Raw genomic sequence first — 15,621 nt, 5'->3', positions numbered from 1 at the left:
GCCAGTGATGCCCAACTCCCGTGAATCAATTAAAAAAGGGTTGCTATATGTAGTGGCATCATAAGCACATTGATGTTCAATGCATTTACAGTATCGCACAGTGACACTGTCACTGGAGGTAGCAAAAGCAGAGTTATTGTGTGAAACCAGTCGCACTGGAGAGAAGTGTACTGTTCTGTTTTACTTTATGTAGAAATGAGTGAAACTGGAAGGAAAATAAGGATTACATTTTTGTTCCCTTTAGAAAAAACTTGACTGGTCTCCATCCAGTGTGGCTTTTCCCCCATTCTTTGTGCTAAACCATTAAATTATCATTAAACACTAAACCAAGAATAAAATCAATAAATATTGGAATAAGGGAGGTGAACTCTGCATCTCAGATGCCATCACTGCCCTGCCTTTCCCTTGGTCCTGTGAGTGACCATCAGCTGTCACAAATGTAAAGCTCCTTCCTTCGGACTCTCCAATGGGTGCAACAGGGATCAGTGACATAGTACTAAAGAAGAACTGTGAAAAGACAACTCTTCGAGGTCCAGGGTCTGAGTGCTGTGCTCCCAGCACCCCAGCATAACATAAAAGCTCCTTTTCATCTGATCAGTCCGAGTTGGATTTAAATCCAGATGCCATCAATGAAAGGAAAGCCTCTGTACTGCTCTTACCTGATATTATTCTAAAGTGGTTAGATTCAACAGATGCCTTACATCAGTAAGTTAAATACAGGCAATTACCAACTGTAGATGATTGGAATATTTTAATTTTCACAGGATTGAATGTACCAAAGCCAGCATTCATGTCAAGACGTAGCAGGGGGTGCCTACCTCGTGTGTATGAATCGAGTGGCTCGGATGAGGATTGGACGCCTAAACCTCTTGTGAAAAACCCACCACGTAAATTGAATGTGTTTTCTTCGTTATAATATTAAAAGTGTTTATTTTTTTTAAACCTGATTGCAACCAGTTTGGCCAGGAGCTCGTACAAATTTGTTGTCAGGAGGCAGTTACTTTTAGGTTTTGCCTAACTGGAAAGATAAGTAAATTGACTTATATTTTTCCTGGCTGAAATATATACTTAAATGCAAGTTTTCTTTTTCTAATTTTTATCTGCATAATGTGTTGATTCTTCTTTGGGCTGGAATACACTTGATATTTTTAGAATCATCATGCTGTTAACTTAAATAAACTAAATTCTGAGATTATCCAAATCACTGACATTACTTTTTTTTTTAAGAGGTGAGAATCTTTAAGCCTCCCTTTAAGAATGAAGATACCAAGAAGTCTAAGAAAGAGAGCACCAGAAAGGCAATTCAGTGTGAACAGAAATTCTTATCAGACTAATGTGTCAAGGTGGAAACAAACTGTTAGAAATTCACAGCAGGCCTGTCAGCATCTGAAAGATGTATTGATACAGGGTTCTCCTCAAACATTAACCAGTCTTTCTCCTTCAGACACGAATTTACCTGCTACACACTTCCAGCATTTTCTGTCTTTATCTCTCATTTCCAGCAATTAATTTTCTTTTTAATGCTGTTGGATGAGTGCCCAATCTGCGGCCGATGACCTTGGCAACTTGGCTCTATTGGTAATTATATTTCTTACTTTCTTACTTGTCCTATTTGAATTTCATGACTTGGAGATTTGGAAATGAACTATCCTTAACACTGTTTGTGGCTAAATCCTCCATCAGCATCTCAAAATATGTGAACAGCAGCAGCTTGAAATATTGGCAAATTAATTGGAACATGGATTAAACTTTATATGTTAGTCACGAGGCTCCATAGTATGGATCTAACTGGTTCACAAGGACAAACTTCTTTGGTCCCTGCTGCAGCACTAAGATCTCAAGGTTCCTAGTTTGTTGCCAGGATCCCTGCTCTTGATTATTATGTTTTGAGCTCTGCTGGAAAAGTACTTGTGTGTAGTGATGCCTCCTCATACTTGAGTTCCCTGCCAATACTTGCTGTTTAGACACTTGGACAAGGCACTGGAGGACAATTAGCACCTATAGAACTGTACTTCAGCTCCTTCAGGCGAGCAGGGAGAAAACAGGAAAAGCAAGTATGGTTGCTGATAGGTATTTATTCATACAGTTAATTCCCTATCTCTGATTTTGTTTTTGTATTCTAAATTCCTGTGTACAGCCTTCACAAAAACACTTGGTGGAGTGGATGTGCTAAAGTTTGGAAAGATAATTCCATTTTCCACAGAATGAAGATCTTTGTTACAAAGAAACATAGAAGATAGGAGCAGGAGTAGGCCATTCGGCCCCTCGAGCCTGCTCCGCCATTCAATGAGATCATGGCTGATCATCCAAATTCAGTACCCTGTCCCTGCTTTCTCCATATATCCCTTGATCCCTTTAGCCTTAAGAAATATATCCAACTCCTTCTTGAATATATTTAATGAATTGGCCTCAACTGCCTTCTGTGGTAAAGAATTCCACAGGTTCACCACTCTCTGGGTGAAGAAATTCCTCCTCATCTCTGTCCTACCTGTTAACAAGCAGTTAAGTGGCTATAATCCTCTTCCCGCCGCTAGGAGTCGGGTCCCTGTGCAAATTGGGGACCTGACCACCGGGAAGATTGATTGGAGGCGGGTTGGAAGCGGGTTCAGGACCTGCTTCCAATATTTTTGATTTTGCCTGCAGTTCCCCCTCCAAACCCGCCTCCTCGGGGCTGGTAAAATCGAGCCCCTTGTTTCTGAATTCAAGGGTTCTTGTCAGACTACTTGCTCCCAGTCATGGGTGCTCTAGTTGTCATCCCCCTTGGCCTGCAACATGTCAGGGAGATGGAGCAGAGGCAGCAAAGAAGAGGACAAGCTGCTCACCGAGGGAGGGCTCTCAGCAGGTGGCCTTACCCACCTAGGGTCTTCCGAGAGCAATTCTCTTACCTCAACCTGAGCCAGGAGCAGTGTCTGAGGCATCTGCGATTTATGAAGGAGGTGCTCACAGAAGTCTGCCACCTCTTGCAGCCAGACCTGCAGCCTCACTCCAGGGCAAGGACAGCGCTACCAGTGGCTGTGCAGGTGACTTTCTGAGCGTCAGGATCCTGCCAGGCTGGAGCAGGCAACATCTGTAACATCTCACAGTTCACTGTCCACTGCTGCACAAGCGAGGTGACGGGAGCTCTTTACACCAGGAAAGGGGACTTCATTGTCTTCTCCCTGACCAGAGAGAAGCAAATGGAGCATGCACTTGACTTTGCCATGATAGCTGTTAAGTATGTGTATTGTATTGAACAATTAACACAAAGACTTAAACGTATAACTCAAACAGGTCTTTACTGGTTGGAGGTAGGGACTATACATAGGTCTTTACTTCATGCCCACAGGCGGGAACTGAGGTGAGATCAGTACCCACAGTACTATTTATACCCCTATGGCCAGGAGTGGTAATGCGTATCACTACGCCCTACAAGTAGTGCAGTCCTGTCCATAGGTTCAAAGTAGCACACATATTACATACACAACATTCCTCCCTTCCTAGCTTTACAGTCATCTCCCCATTTAACATAACGTAATAACATATATACATATATAACTTCAGGTTTACATAACAGAATAACATAGATACATAGATAACTTCATGTCAAAACAGATCACAGATTCAGTCTCTGCGGAAAACAGTTCACAGATTCAATCTCTGTGGTGTAGTCGGTTCACGTTACTCATTCAATAGTCCTTTCATGGATTTAACAGCTTGAACTTCCGAACTGATTTGGCTCCGTTCGGAGGGACCACGTGTGTGATCTGGTAGAGGTAATAATGGTTCAGATGGGTCATCTTCTGTTTTGACTTTTCCTTTTCTGCTTCTTGGAGACTCTCTGGGCTCCACTGTCAGCTGCCAGCTGCATGCGCAGTTCCTCCTTCTCTTCCTCCTTTTTCCGTAGTAGAGCCACCTTCTCCCGATGTTCCGTAGACTTTCGGTGCTCCTCCATGATTTCTGTATGGTGGGAGTCCTGATCTAGGCCAGCGAGAGGGTCTTCTATTTCCTCCATACCCAGCTGGACATTAGCCAGCTCTTGTTCCAAATCCAGACATCTTTCCTGAAGAGACTTCTTCATGTGTACCTCTGCCTCCAGCTTTTTCTGGGCTTTCAGCAAGTCGTTTACTAGTGACCTCATTTGTGATTTTAATACTTCAACTTCCTCTGGAGATTGATTGATCGGACTATGCAATCCCTCTACCGGAGCAGCTGTTTCAGCGGTCTGTTGTTCTACATTGACGTGTGTCAGCGTACTTTTGGCATCCAATGGCTGCTCTGTTGCAGTCGTTTCAGTCTGTGTCATCACATCAGCCATCTCAATGACTTTTGAGAGCTCCGAACCCTTTTCCTTTGAAGATCGCAGCTCGTGTTCAAGTTTTTCCCATTTCAGAGTCTTGTCCCTCAGCATATGAAGGAGTTGGCTGACCGTTAACTCTTCTGACACCAGATTATGGCACGCACCTTCAGAACCTGAATCAGCTTTGATTCGTTCGGCCTCCTCGCGCAGATGGTTGGTGTGCTCCTGCTCCATTTTCTCCATCAGTTGCTTCTGTTGCCTTTCCAGATTCTCCCACTCTGTAACAAAGAACTTTTTTATTTCATTCATCTCTTGCTCAAAACGGCGAATCATTTGTTCTAATTGCTGTTATAGTTTGAAATGGAGGTGAGTTCGAGCCCAGTGTCCCTCAAAAATGTGCATATCAGTAGACTTGACAGACTCAGAATTCTCTGTTAAACTATGTTGTTGTTGCTCCGTGGAATTCTGTGCTGAAACTTTGTCTTTTGCACATGGGTTGGTCTTACCATCATCAGTTCTAGAGTCTGGGCTGATTATCTGCACCGAGTTCTCACTCTTTATGGCTTTTAGCGAATGCCAGTCCATATTTATGTTTCTAAACCACTCCCGGCCTAGTAGTGGTGGACCTCCCTCCGGTAGCACATATAAGTCCATTATTTGACTTCCTTCGCCCTTGTTGGCCACTGCAACCTTTATTGTCCCGATGGGGTACACTCTCTGCCCCGTGTAGGTTGTCAATATAATTTCCGTATCCTGTAGGGGAATATGTTGGAATAACCTTCTGTAATCTTTCTTATTCATGACCGACAATGCCGATCCAGTGTCCAATTCCATTTTTACTTGGACTCCTTCTATCTGAAGAGTAACCCAAATTGTCTGGAGGTCTGCACCCTTACCAACGTTGAGTACCCTTAAGCTAGCCAGTTCAATACTGCTTAAGCCAGCCAGTTCATTACTGCTAGCGTCTGAATCGGACTCCTGTTCGGCCACCTTGTGTACTTTTGCGTATTTTCCTTGCGGTGACTTCTTGTTGCTGGTCTTCTTCCCTGACCTGCATACTCTAGCTATATGTCCAAGCCTACCACAAGTTCTACATTCTTGGTTTTTAAACCAACACTGGTTCTGATCATGCGTTGTCTTTCCACAACGATAACATTTGCCAGAACTCACACCCAATTTGTGTGCACTGAGCTCCGGTGACCGTAGCTGCATTACTGCCGTGCCTCTCGCTGCGGCTTCATGTGCTGCTGCCATAGTGACCGCCTTCTCAAGCGTCAGCTCATTCTCCTCGAGCAGTCGCTTTTGTGTATCCTGTTTAAATAAACCACACACAAATTTGTCTCGTAGTGCATCTGTCAGTCCCGTTCCAAACTGGCAATATTTCGCTAATTTACGCAATTCCAGCAAATATTCAGCATTGCTTTCATGCTGTAGCTGCCTTCTGTCGTAAAATTTAAATCGTTCCGCTAGCATCAGCGGCGTGGGGTTTAGATGATCTTTCAGGACAGTAACAATCTCATCGAACGTCTTATCCGCCGGTTCATCTGGTGATAACAGGTGTTTCAATTGCCCGTATGTCTTCGCACCCATTAAATTTAATAATGTTAGAGCTTTATCTTGGTCACGAATTTTATTGGCCTTACAATAATTTTTTACTCTTTCAACATATATGGCCCAATCTTCGAGGTCACTATCAAAGGTGCTAATATTCCCGTGTTTAGGCATTGTAGATTTGCAATTTCTCAGATTTTATTTTCTTTACTTGTTATCAAAGATGGCGGCTTCCCGCTCTTGCTGTCGTCCTCCGCCCACAAAATGGCGGTTTTCCCGCGCTTGGCGGTCTTCACCCGTCCCCCGACGCCGTCTCCCTTCAGCCCCCGAGTGCGGCCCTTATCTTCGCCGCGATCGATAGCCCGCGCTGTGCACCGCGGCTCTCGCACCTTGAGCTTCTGCAGCCGCCGCGCCTTTCAGTCCGAGTGCGGCCCTTATCTTTGGTCCCGATCGCTGGCCCGCGCTGCGCCTCGCACTTGAAGCGGCTCCCGGCCTCTGGCTCACCCGCTCGCGCGGCTCTTGCTCGCTCCCTCCCGGGCTCTGGCTTACCCGCTCGCGCGTTTCACCGCGGCTCTTATCAGGGATTGCGATCGCCCTTATCTTCTCCAACTTCCCCAGCCCTGTCTTTGCAGCCAACGCTGCACGGCTTACCCCACCACCTAGGTTGAACAAGGAAACTGCAGACAGACTTCTGTCAGTCGCTGGAAGCTGTCAGGATGGCTGCTGCACTCCAGTGCTCAGTCGCTGATGGAGGCTTCAGAGTCCTAAAGCCTGTCCCTCCTAGTGGGGTGGTGATGTTTGAAACCTCTCTTCAACTGCCGCAGGGTAAGAACCTGACTCGTCGCCAGTGTTAAGTATGTGTATTGTACTGAACAATTAACACAAAGACTTAAACGTATAACTCAAACAGGTCTTTACTGGTTGGAGGTAGGGACTATACATAGGTCTTTACTTCATGCCCACAGGCGGGAACTGAGGGGAGATCAGTACCCACAGTACTATTTATACCCCTATGGCCAGGAGTGGTACTGCGTATCACTACGCCCTACAAGTAGTGCAGTCCTGTCCATAGGTTCAAAGTAGCACACATATTACATACACAACAATAGCGATTTCCCCATAGCGCAGGGTGCTTTGCGGGCACCATATATAAATGCTTAGGAATATAGCAGTAAGCCATTGAGCCCCTCGAGCCTGTTCCACCATTCAATGAGATCATGGCTGATCTGTGACATAACTCCGTATACCCACCTTTGGCCCATATCCTTAAATACCTTTAATTAACCAAAAGCTATCAATCTCTGATTTAAAATTAACAATTGATCTAGCACCAATTGCCGTTTGCGGAAGAGAGTTCCAGACTTCGACAACCCTTTGTGTGTAGGAGTGTTTCCTCTTTTCACTCCTGAAAGGCCTGGCTCTAATTTTTGGACTATGCCCCCTAGTTCTACAATTCCCAACCAACGGAAATAGTTTCTCTCTATCTACCCTATGTAGGGGGTTTCTCTTGCTCTTTCTGGTCTCCTACCAGGCTTCGTGCAATAATTACCCTTGAGTGGTTCGACCCACTCTCCCCTACCGTTCTAGACCTTGGACTTAGGTGCAGGGAACTGTAGTGCAGAGAAAGACTCAATAGACCAGGTTGAATAGCACGAAATGGATGCTTTTATTATGAAACAGTTTGCAGCATTATAAAATACATGTCATAAGCACAGATTAATGTAACTACAAGCATGCACATATCTATAAACGTAACTCTATGGAAATGGGGAACACACGGCACATCGTAAAAGGGAAAACTCATTACGATTACCCTTAACTCCCTCCCCTATACCTAAACTAAGTTTCGACCTGAGGAACTCGGGATCATGCTCACCACTCTCAGAATCGCGAAAAAGGGGTTCGCAGCCTTTTGGCACAGCTTTCCGTCGTCACGTGGATTTGGAAACTTCTGGCGCAGCTAGTCTTTCTCTCTCAGGTGATGGGGCAGCAGATACAGCCTCGATGAGCGCTCGTCATGGTTGGATCAGTTGAAACCTGTTGAATAACTGGATGCACATGGGAGAGTCCGAAAGTTTCTGGTCGAATGGTGTGTCGAGGCCAAGGAGGGCTAGGCCCGGAGTGTCCTTTTATTTCTCGCTCCCGCCTGGCTCGGCGGTTTTCCAGAGGGTGTCTTCTCCTTCGGCCTGGGTCGTCGATGACCTCCCGACAACAGTACCCGGGCCACCCTCGTCGTCTTCCCGTCATCACCGAGCCTTGCCTGGCTGAACACCGACCACGTCCTGAAAACGTCCTGGTCGAATTCCGAAGCTGCCGAGGTAGAAGAAGCGAGTTCCCGAAGCGAAGCGTACTGAACTCCGAAGCGATGAATCTGAAGTGAAGCGATGCGAATAGCGAACCCCCGAAAAATGTGTCGATGGACCTTTTAATCCATAGTTATACCCTTTCGGGACAGTCTTATCTCCCGCCAGATCATAGTCCAGTCTTTGTAATATTTTTGGCGGGCAGAAATCTCTGCAGGGGTGCTTTGTCTTGTAACGGGAGCCGGTGATAGCTTAACTGGCCTTCCTAGCCGATAATGTCTTTTACTTTGTCACCGTAACTCGGTTCGCATATTGATCAGTCTGGAGATTGCCCTTGATGGCTGTTAAACGGTCTTTCCTTTGTACAGTAAATGGGTTTAAGTGTTCATTCAATTGTCCGCCCATTTCTTGATGGGTCCCATCCTGTTAACTGAAACTGTCTTGTACTTAGAATCCAATTAATATGTATGCTCAGTTCCCTGAGTTTCGGTTTCCCGATACTGGCTTTCGCGGGCTTACTGTCCTCAATCCACAAGCCTGTCTGGCTTGCAGTAGCTGAAATCAAATGGTCCCAGAAACTGATCACGAGGTCCGGCGGCCATTTTGTATGCCCCTTTTTATCAAAGGTTTTTCTGTACAAGCTTTCTCTTGGTCAATAAACTGTCTTATCAACCCTGTTTTGTTGCGTGATTGAATTCCTGAAAATTTCGAATCTTACAGTCCTCCCTGTGATACTGATAGCTTGCTTAAAGTATCAACAATCCTTGGTGAGCAAATTTTCCTGATTCCTCACGTCCAAACATTCCCAGTAATTAACTATCTATGACCCTCACGACACATGCAGTTCCCATTTCAGAAAAATTACCTTGTGTACAGTTGGACAATCATAGTCAGTATTACCTTATACTATAACACATTCAGTTATTCAGATGTGAAGGGGGCCAATGCCCCTTGCACCACCTGCACACACCTTTTATTAATCAAACAAAACAAAACTTCACCAACGGCTATAACATTACCGTATTACACACTTAAATCATGCAGTGGCTGAAATCCAAAAATGGAGGGCCGCTTTAACTTTTAATACTAGCCGCTTACACTGGGGTGTCCTCTTCCCCCACTCGTACATAGCGTTCTCTCCATTCTCCTGTGTTCTCATGCCTCTGGAGGCGTTTGCCTCTCTTGCAATGCACGAACAATAAAAATATTACAATTAAAACCTGACACACTACTAGGATGTGGGATGCTATTCTAATGCAGGCCGGGATCTCTATATTGGTGAACAGGTCCCACCATGGTGGGGTGACTATGTCCAATATGTCCTTCCCTATCTCTAATGTCTTCTGCTCCAGTGTGTAGAAATGCTTCTGTGAAACTATAACGGCTTTTAAAATCTTGGTGAGGTGTTCGGGGAGAGGGGGAATGACATAACCAAAATGCGCAACGAATCGCTACAAGTCCGTGAAATTCTCTTTTACAGTGAGGTGAATGGTGGAGGGTGCAGGAATGGGGACAATCCGTTGTTGTGCCACTTGAACTTCAGCCCTGGGTTTGAAACAGAAACTGCTGTCACTGACCGGACACCACTCGTGCTGTCCGTGGCGGTAATGAGGCGCTGCAGTGGTGACACAGTATGTCCCACCTCCGATATATGCCACCTGTGGGGGCACATGGTCCTTTGCCATTGCCTCCATGGTGCAATTTATCGGCTTCGCGCTAGCAGCTCTGAACCCGCACTGTGGTTTCAAAATGGCATTCAAGTGCTGGGGACACAGGATGATGTGTGCTCCCCGGCTACGACACCCCGAGAGGTCGGTGCCTGTCATCGTACGCTCCCATCTGATGACATAAGGCGGGACCACTGTGTAACGAATGTGCGCACCCCCCTGAATGACTCCAATGTTCTCCACCCTGTATACCGGGGCGGGCTTTGCTGCGGGACCCAACACCGGCATCCTTATCACTATTCCCATGATAGTGTGGTTTGAGCGTCCGCAGTCCACTGGGACTGGGTACGCTTCTGCAGCTAGTCTGAGCTGGCACGGGCTTAATGCGTTGTCAAAAGGGTGGAGCGCTTGCAAGTGCTTGTTGCTGATCCAGGACGGGACCACACCTTGTTTTAAATCCTCCAGATTACTGCGGCCCTCGCCCAGTAACCACGCCCCGTATAGCACACAGGCCTCGTTCTGCGCAGCCTGATCGGACGCATTCCGATCCTCCTTAATGAGCGCATTTACCGTTCTAGCTTGTTTCTCCAGCTCAGCAATTATTTCCTTTAAGTGTAGTGTAATGGCTTGGTCCTCATGTAGCTCAGAACCCACTACCTTATTCTCGCTTGTCAGTATGTTCCTTAACTGGGCCTTTAAACCATTGATCTGTGTCTGCAGCTCCACGTTGTCTAGAGCGTTGACAACAGACGTTCCGGTGTTAAAAGCAGTGAAAATGTCATTTACTGTACCCCTTCTTTGCCTTCCTACCCGATCCAAAACTTCCTGTGGTGTGGCGTATAATTTGGCCTTGTCGATGTCGGCAAAGTCAAACTCGTAAAATTGTCTGAACATTCGGGTTAACAGTACCTGGTACAATTGTTCCGTTTCCCGGGGACACCACTCCGGCAATCGCACCTCAGTGAGGTTTAAAATCACTGAGGCCACCACGTAGTGTACCCCTTGGTACAGCACCTGACCGGTGGGTACCAATACTAGACCATTCCCGGGTCCCTTTGTGGTGGTGGGGCACCCTTCCTTCTGGGCTAGTGCTACCGGAATCGTGGGCAGGGGCTTGCGTGGGCGGGTGATGAGTTCAGTGGCGTTTACTGGAATCGGGGAGTATGGGGCTCCGCACACCCGAGTGCTGACATCCCATCTCATCCCCTTTCCTTCATCTTGCCACTGCATCTGGAAAAAGATGGATACGCCCTTGGGGCAGACGCGTTTCGAACCCCACATACAGACATATATCCCTTCATCTGGTTCCCACCATTTGTCCCAACACACACGTAATTGTCCGTGAGTCCCTGTAATTGTCCGATGGGTATTGTTACCCAGTCGTTCCCACTCGATGGTAGAGTTCTTCATGTCCTTCCCCAGCTTTCATAACCACCACCATCTACTTAATGGTACGTTCCCATTACACACCAAACAGATCCTCTTTCCCACGGTAACGCTGACTCTGGGTGCAAGGATCCTCACCCGAGGGCACATTAACGAAGTCTCTTGGTAGGCGAAACCGAAATTGCTGGAGTATTCCGTAGAATTCATTCCCAGCCAACCTGGCCATCTCCCTTGGTGGAAGTATGTGGCGGTTTCCTCAACCTCTCGCTTCCCCGTCCCATCCGTCGTGATGGGGGCTGTGTCCCTGGAACATCCGAACACGATGACGCCCTTGGTGCGGCCCCGGTAGGCCAGCCCGCACCCGATCGCCGCGAGCATCACGAGAATCCTCTCCATCGTATCCCTGGTTTCTGTACTCGATAAGATGATGTAGCCAGACTCCCAACAGGTGCTGGCTTAATTAAACGGACGCGCGGATCCCTTGACCCCGCTTTCAAACAAAACACACATACTGGGCAGACTTCGAAAACTATCTTTTAAACATCCCCATCATCTTAAACTTTACACACCTTAAACTATCATTACAATTACCTAACTTAACTTATCATTACCTAACACCTATGTACAGCGCCGCCCTCCTTCGGGCGGCCTACCTAATTCCTGTGAGGGCTGCAGCGTGCCGCTTCCTGTGGCGGGGCTGTACTGACCTTCGGCTTTGATCCCCCGCAGCCTGTCGCTGCTGAACGGGAATCGTACCTTTCTCGGGCTGCTCTGTACCGAGGTTGGGGAAGATAGGGAGAATTGGGCCATTGCTTTCTGGGCTGGGGCGTTCAAGCCGACCTACGAGGGGCTGCCTTGGGTGAGGCTCCCAGGGCTGACGGGTCGGGGGTTGGGACTTTCACCGTCACAGCCTGTGGTCCCACCACAGCTGCCGGCTCCGGCTCCCTTCCCTCAGGCTCCGCCCCCCCCGGGGCCGGGATTTGTGGCATCCGACTCCACCTCACCTGTCCCTACAGGTAGTGAGTCTCCGCCCCCAATCCCTACCTCCCCTAAGCTTGAGTCGAGGGCGGGATCTTCGTCCTCTGACTCATCCTCCTCCGTGATCGGTTCAAGGGCGGGGCCGAGCCGTTCGGGCTCCTCCTCGTCCGAATCCCAAATCAAAGGGGAGACCTCCCACTCCAATGGGATGACTCCTCCCTTCACGCAGGCCACTGTTCCAGCCTGTGTGGTCTGTGACTCTGTCGCAGGCTGAGGATTTTTGTCCTCAGACCTGGCCACTGTTGTTGGCCCTTGTGCACCCGACTGAAACAGTTTGCACTGGTCATGAACCATTTTAAAAACCCTTAGCTGACCCTCTAAACTGCCAGCCCTCGCTGTTAACTTGGCGTTCTCCTCCCTTAAAACCTGCTCAACTAACTTAGCCTCCGCAACCTGGCACCGCAGGTATTCCTCCATTTTACAGGAGGTCTCTTCCTGTGCATGTCTTTCTAGAGGACACAGGTCGACAGGCTGCGCTGGCTCTAGTCAATTGGGCACAACTGTCGGGGTTACGGGAACGACAAGGCCGGTGGTGACAGCTATTTTCCCCTGCGAAATCATCAGAGACCGCATTGTCTCTAAAATCGATTCAATCGCAGAGGGATCCACAACTGCACCAACTCCTGGTGCTGGGGCAGGAGCTACGGTTTGGTTTTGGGCTGGTGCTGAGGGAGCTTTTCCCTTTAAATCCTTCCAGGGATTTTTACAGTCCCGGCGCCAGTGACCTTCCTTCCCACACCCGTAACAACTACTCTTGGCTTGGGGAGGGCGATTCCCCTCCTAATGCCATTCCTTTTTAGCAGGAGCTGCAGGCCTCGCCTCATGCACCTTTCCTTTTGAGGAAGGCACATCCCTACTCTTGTTGTTCCTGTAACTTATCGTGAGCTGATCAAGTACTACGTCCTCCATGGAGCGGGGGTTAGTGGGGTCAAACCATGCTTTGGCCTGCTCCCTCACCGGCGGCAAGCAATTGGCGACCAGACACTGGAGCCAATGAGCCCTTTGGTCATCATTTAGCGCGTTCCGGTCCGGTCCTCCCGGGCAGCTGCGCCGGTACACTGGCCACAACCTTCCGGCGAAAACCCGTGGGGGTTCTCCCTCTAGCTGTACCGTCCTTTCCAATCGGAGGAATGGAGTTCCGTCACCCTCCCCTATAATCTCCAGGATCTCGTCCCGTATCTCTTCATTCGTCTTGCGCCCTCTCTTACTCTCGTCAGGGAGACACTGGAGGAGCGAGCTGTCCAGGGAGAACAGCAGCATTTTGGACAGTTCGGCCCCGTCGCAGTCATTAACTGCTACGGTTTGCTCCATGTCCCTAAAATGCATGGAGGGATCTCCTGACTCGGAGAGTTTTGGGATGTTACTGATCATTTCCCTTAGCTGTCGTGCGCTATGGGGCATTATGATCTGATTCACAAGGGGTCCGTCATCACCATTGGCTTCGTTCGGACTGAGCCTCTGGTGTCGCGTGGGACACATCGGCGCCGGTCCTGACCCTACTACCTGGTGTTGCTCTACCTCAAGAACCCCTGTGTCTGACTTCTCCGTTTCCTCCCCTGGAGTCCAAGACTCGGTATAGGCGGGAGGTGCTGAGGGCTCGGGGGTTGGTACCCTAACTGCCTCCTGTGGAATTGGTCCTTTTGATTCCTTGGCTAACAGTAACTGGCTCACTGGCGGGTTTGTGAGACACACCAAGCTGGTTGCCTTTGCTAGGGCCGTTCTCAGGTCCTCTAGCTCCCTGTGGCAAGCGCTGTGATCGGTGTTCTCAGACCTATCCTCCATGGCCATCTTATAAGCTGCCCTGGCCCCCAAGATTCTTTCCTCCTGTGTCGCTATCTGCTTAGCTAGGCGGAAACACCTCTCTCTCATTCTACCTTCACTGGCCTTGGCCTCAATGACCTGACATTCCAAATACTCTATCCGGGTCTCATGGCGGTGAGTTACGGATTGGCGTTCCTGATTCAGCGCGTTAAGCGATTCAATCAGTTTCTGACCTCCCGCAACCTTTTCCTCTACTTCTGCCAGTAGCCCCTTGATCTGGGCTGTCTGTGCTACAACGACCTGGTCCAAAAGCTGGACTTACTTCTTGTAGCACATCAGCCAGACCGCCTTTTCTACAGATCTTTTGTGCTCTTTACTTTCTGTCCACTTGATGGCTGCGTCTAGCGGGCGCCTATCTCTCAATAGGTCAGATATCCACTGTTTTGTAAGGTTTACCTTCCCAAAAACATAATCCGCTATCCTCTCATCCATCACATTTCGCTTATTCAAACCTTGATCTAACACGCTACATTCCTGCTGCCAAGGTCCTGCCATGGTCGCCATCTCTGTAGGGGGTTTCTCTTGCTCTTTCTGGTCTCCTACCAGGCTTCGTGCAATAATTACCCTTGAGTGGTTCGACCCACTCTCCCCTACGGTTCTAGACCTTGGACTTAGGTGCAGGGAACTGTAGTGCAGAGAAAGACTCAATAGACCAGGTTGAATAGCACGAAATGGATGCTTTTATTATGAAACAGTTTGCAGCATTATAAAATACATGTCATAAGCACAGATTAATGTAACTACAAGCATGCACATATCTATAAACGTAACTCTATGGAAATGGGGAACACACGGCACATCGTAAAAGGGAAAACACATTACAATTACCCTTAACTCCCTCCCCTATACCTAAACTAAGTTTCGACCTGAGGAACTCGGGATCATGCTCACCACTCTCAGAATTGCGAAAAAGGGGTTCGCAGCCTTTTGGCACAGCTTTCCGTCGTCACGTGGATTTGGAAACTTCTGGCGCAGCTAGTCTTTCTCTCTCAGGCGATGGGGCAGCAGATACAGCCTCGATGAGCGCTCGTCATGGTTGGATCAGTTGAAACCTGTTGAATAACTGGATGCACATGGGAGAGTCCGAAAGTTTCTGGTCGAATGGTCTGTCGAGGCCAAGGAGGGCTAGGCCCGGAGTGTCCTTTTATTTCTCGCTCCCGCCTGGCTCGGCGGTTTTCCAGAGGGTGTCTTCTCCTTCGGCCTGGGTCGTCGATGACCTCCCGACAACAGTACCCGGGCCACCCTCGTCGTCTTCCCGTCGTCACCGAACCTTGCCCGGCTGAACACCGACCATGTCCTGAAAATGTCCTGGTCAAATTCCGAAGCTGCCGAGGTAGAAGAAGCGAGTTCCCGAAGTGAAGCGTACTGAACTCCGAAGCGATGAATCTGAAGCGAAGCGATGCGAATAGCGAACCCCCGAAAAATGTGTCGATGGACCTTTTAATCCATAGTTATACCCTTTCGGGACAGTCTTATCTCCCGCCAGATCATAGTCCAGTCTTTGTAATATTTTTGGCGGGCAGAAATCTCTGCAGGGGTGCTTTGTCTTGTAACGGGAGCTGGTGATAGCTTAACTGGC

General features: G+C 48.4%; 1 protein-coding gene across 1 annotated transcript in view; it reads left to right on the top strand.

The window, feature by feature from the left end:
• LOC147109782 (histone-lysine N-methyltransferase PRDM9-like) overlaps nt 1-15,621 on the top strand; it is a 30,705-nt gene that overhangs the window by 7,507 nt on the left and 7,577 nt on the right. The window contains exon 3 of the mRNA XM_086003883.1: nt 765-887. Within this exon, the coding sequence (XP_085860009.1) occupies nt 765-887 (123 nt within the window). The remainder of the gene's footprint in view (nt 1-764; nt 888-15,621) is intronic.

The sequence above is a fragment of the Somniosus microcephalus genome, chromosome 12 (genome assembly GCF_052327205.1).
Source record: "Somniosus microcephalus isolate GS21.2 chromosome 12, FLI_Smic_1.0, whole genome shotgun sequence".
Taxonomy (NCBI): domain Eukaryota; kingdom Metazoa; phylum Chordata; class Chondrichthyes; order Squaliformes; family Somniosidae; genus Somniosus; species Somniosus microcephalus.
The sequence above is the reverse complement of the archived record's forward strand: the minus strand, read 5'-3'. Positions and strand labels throughout refer to the sequence as shown.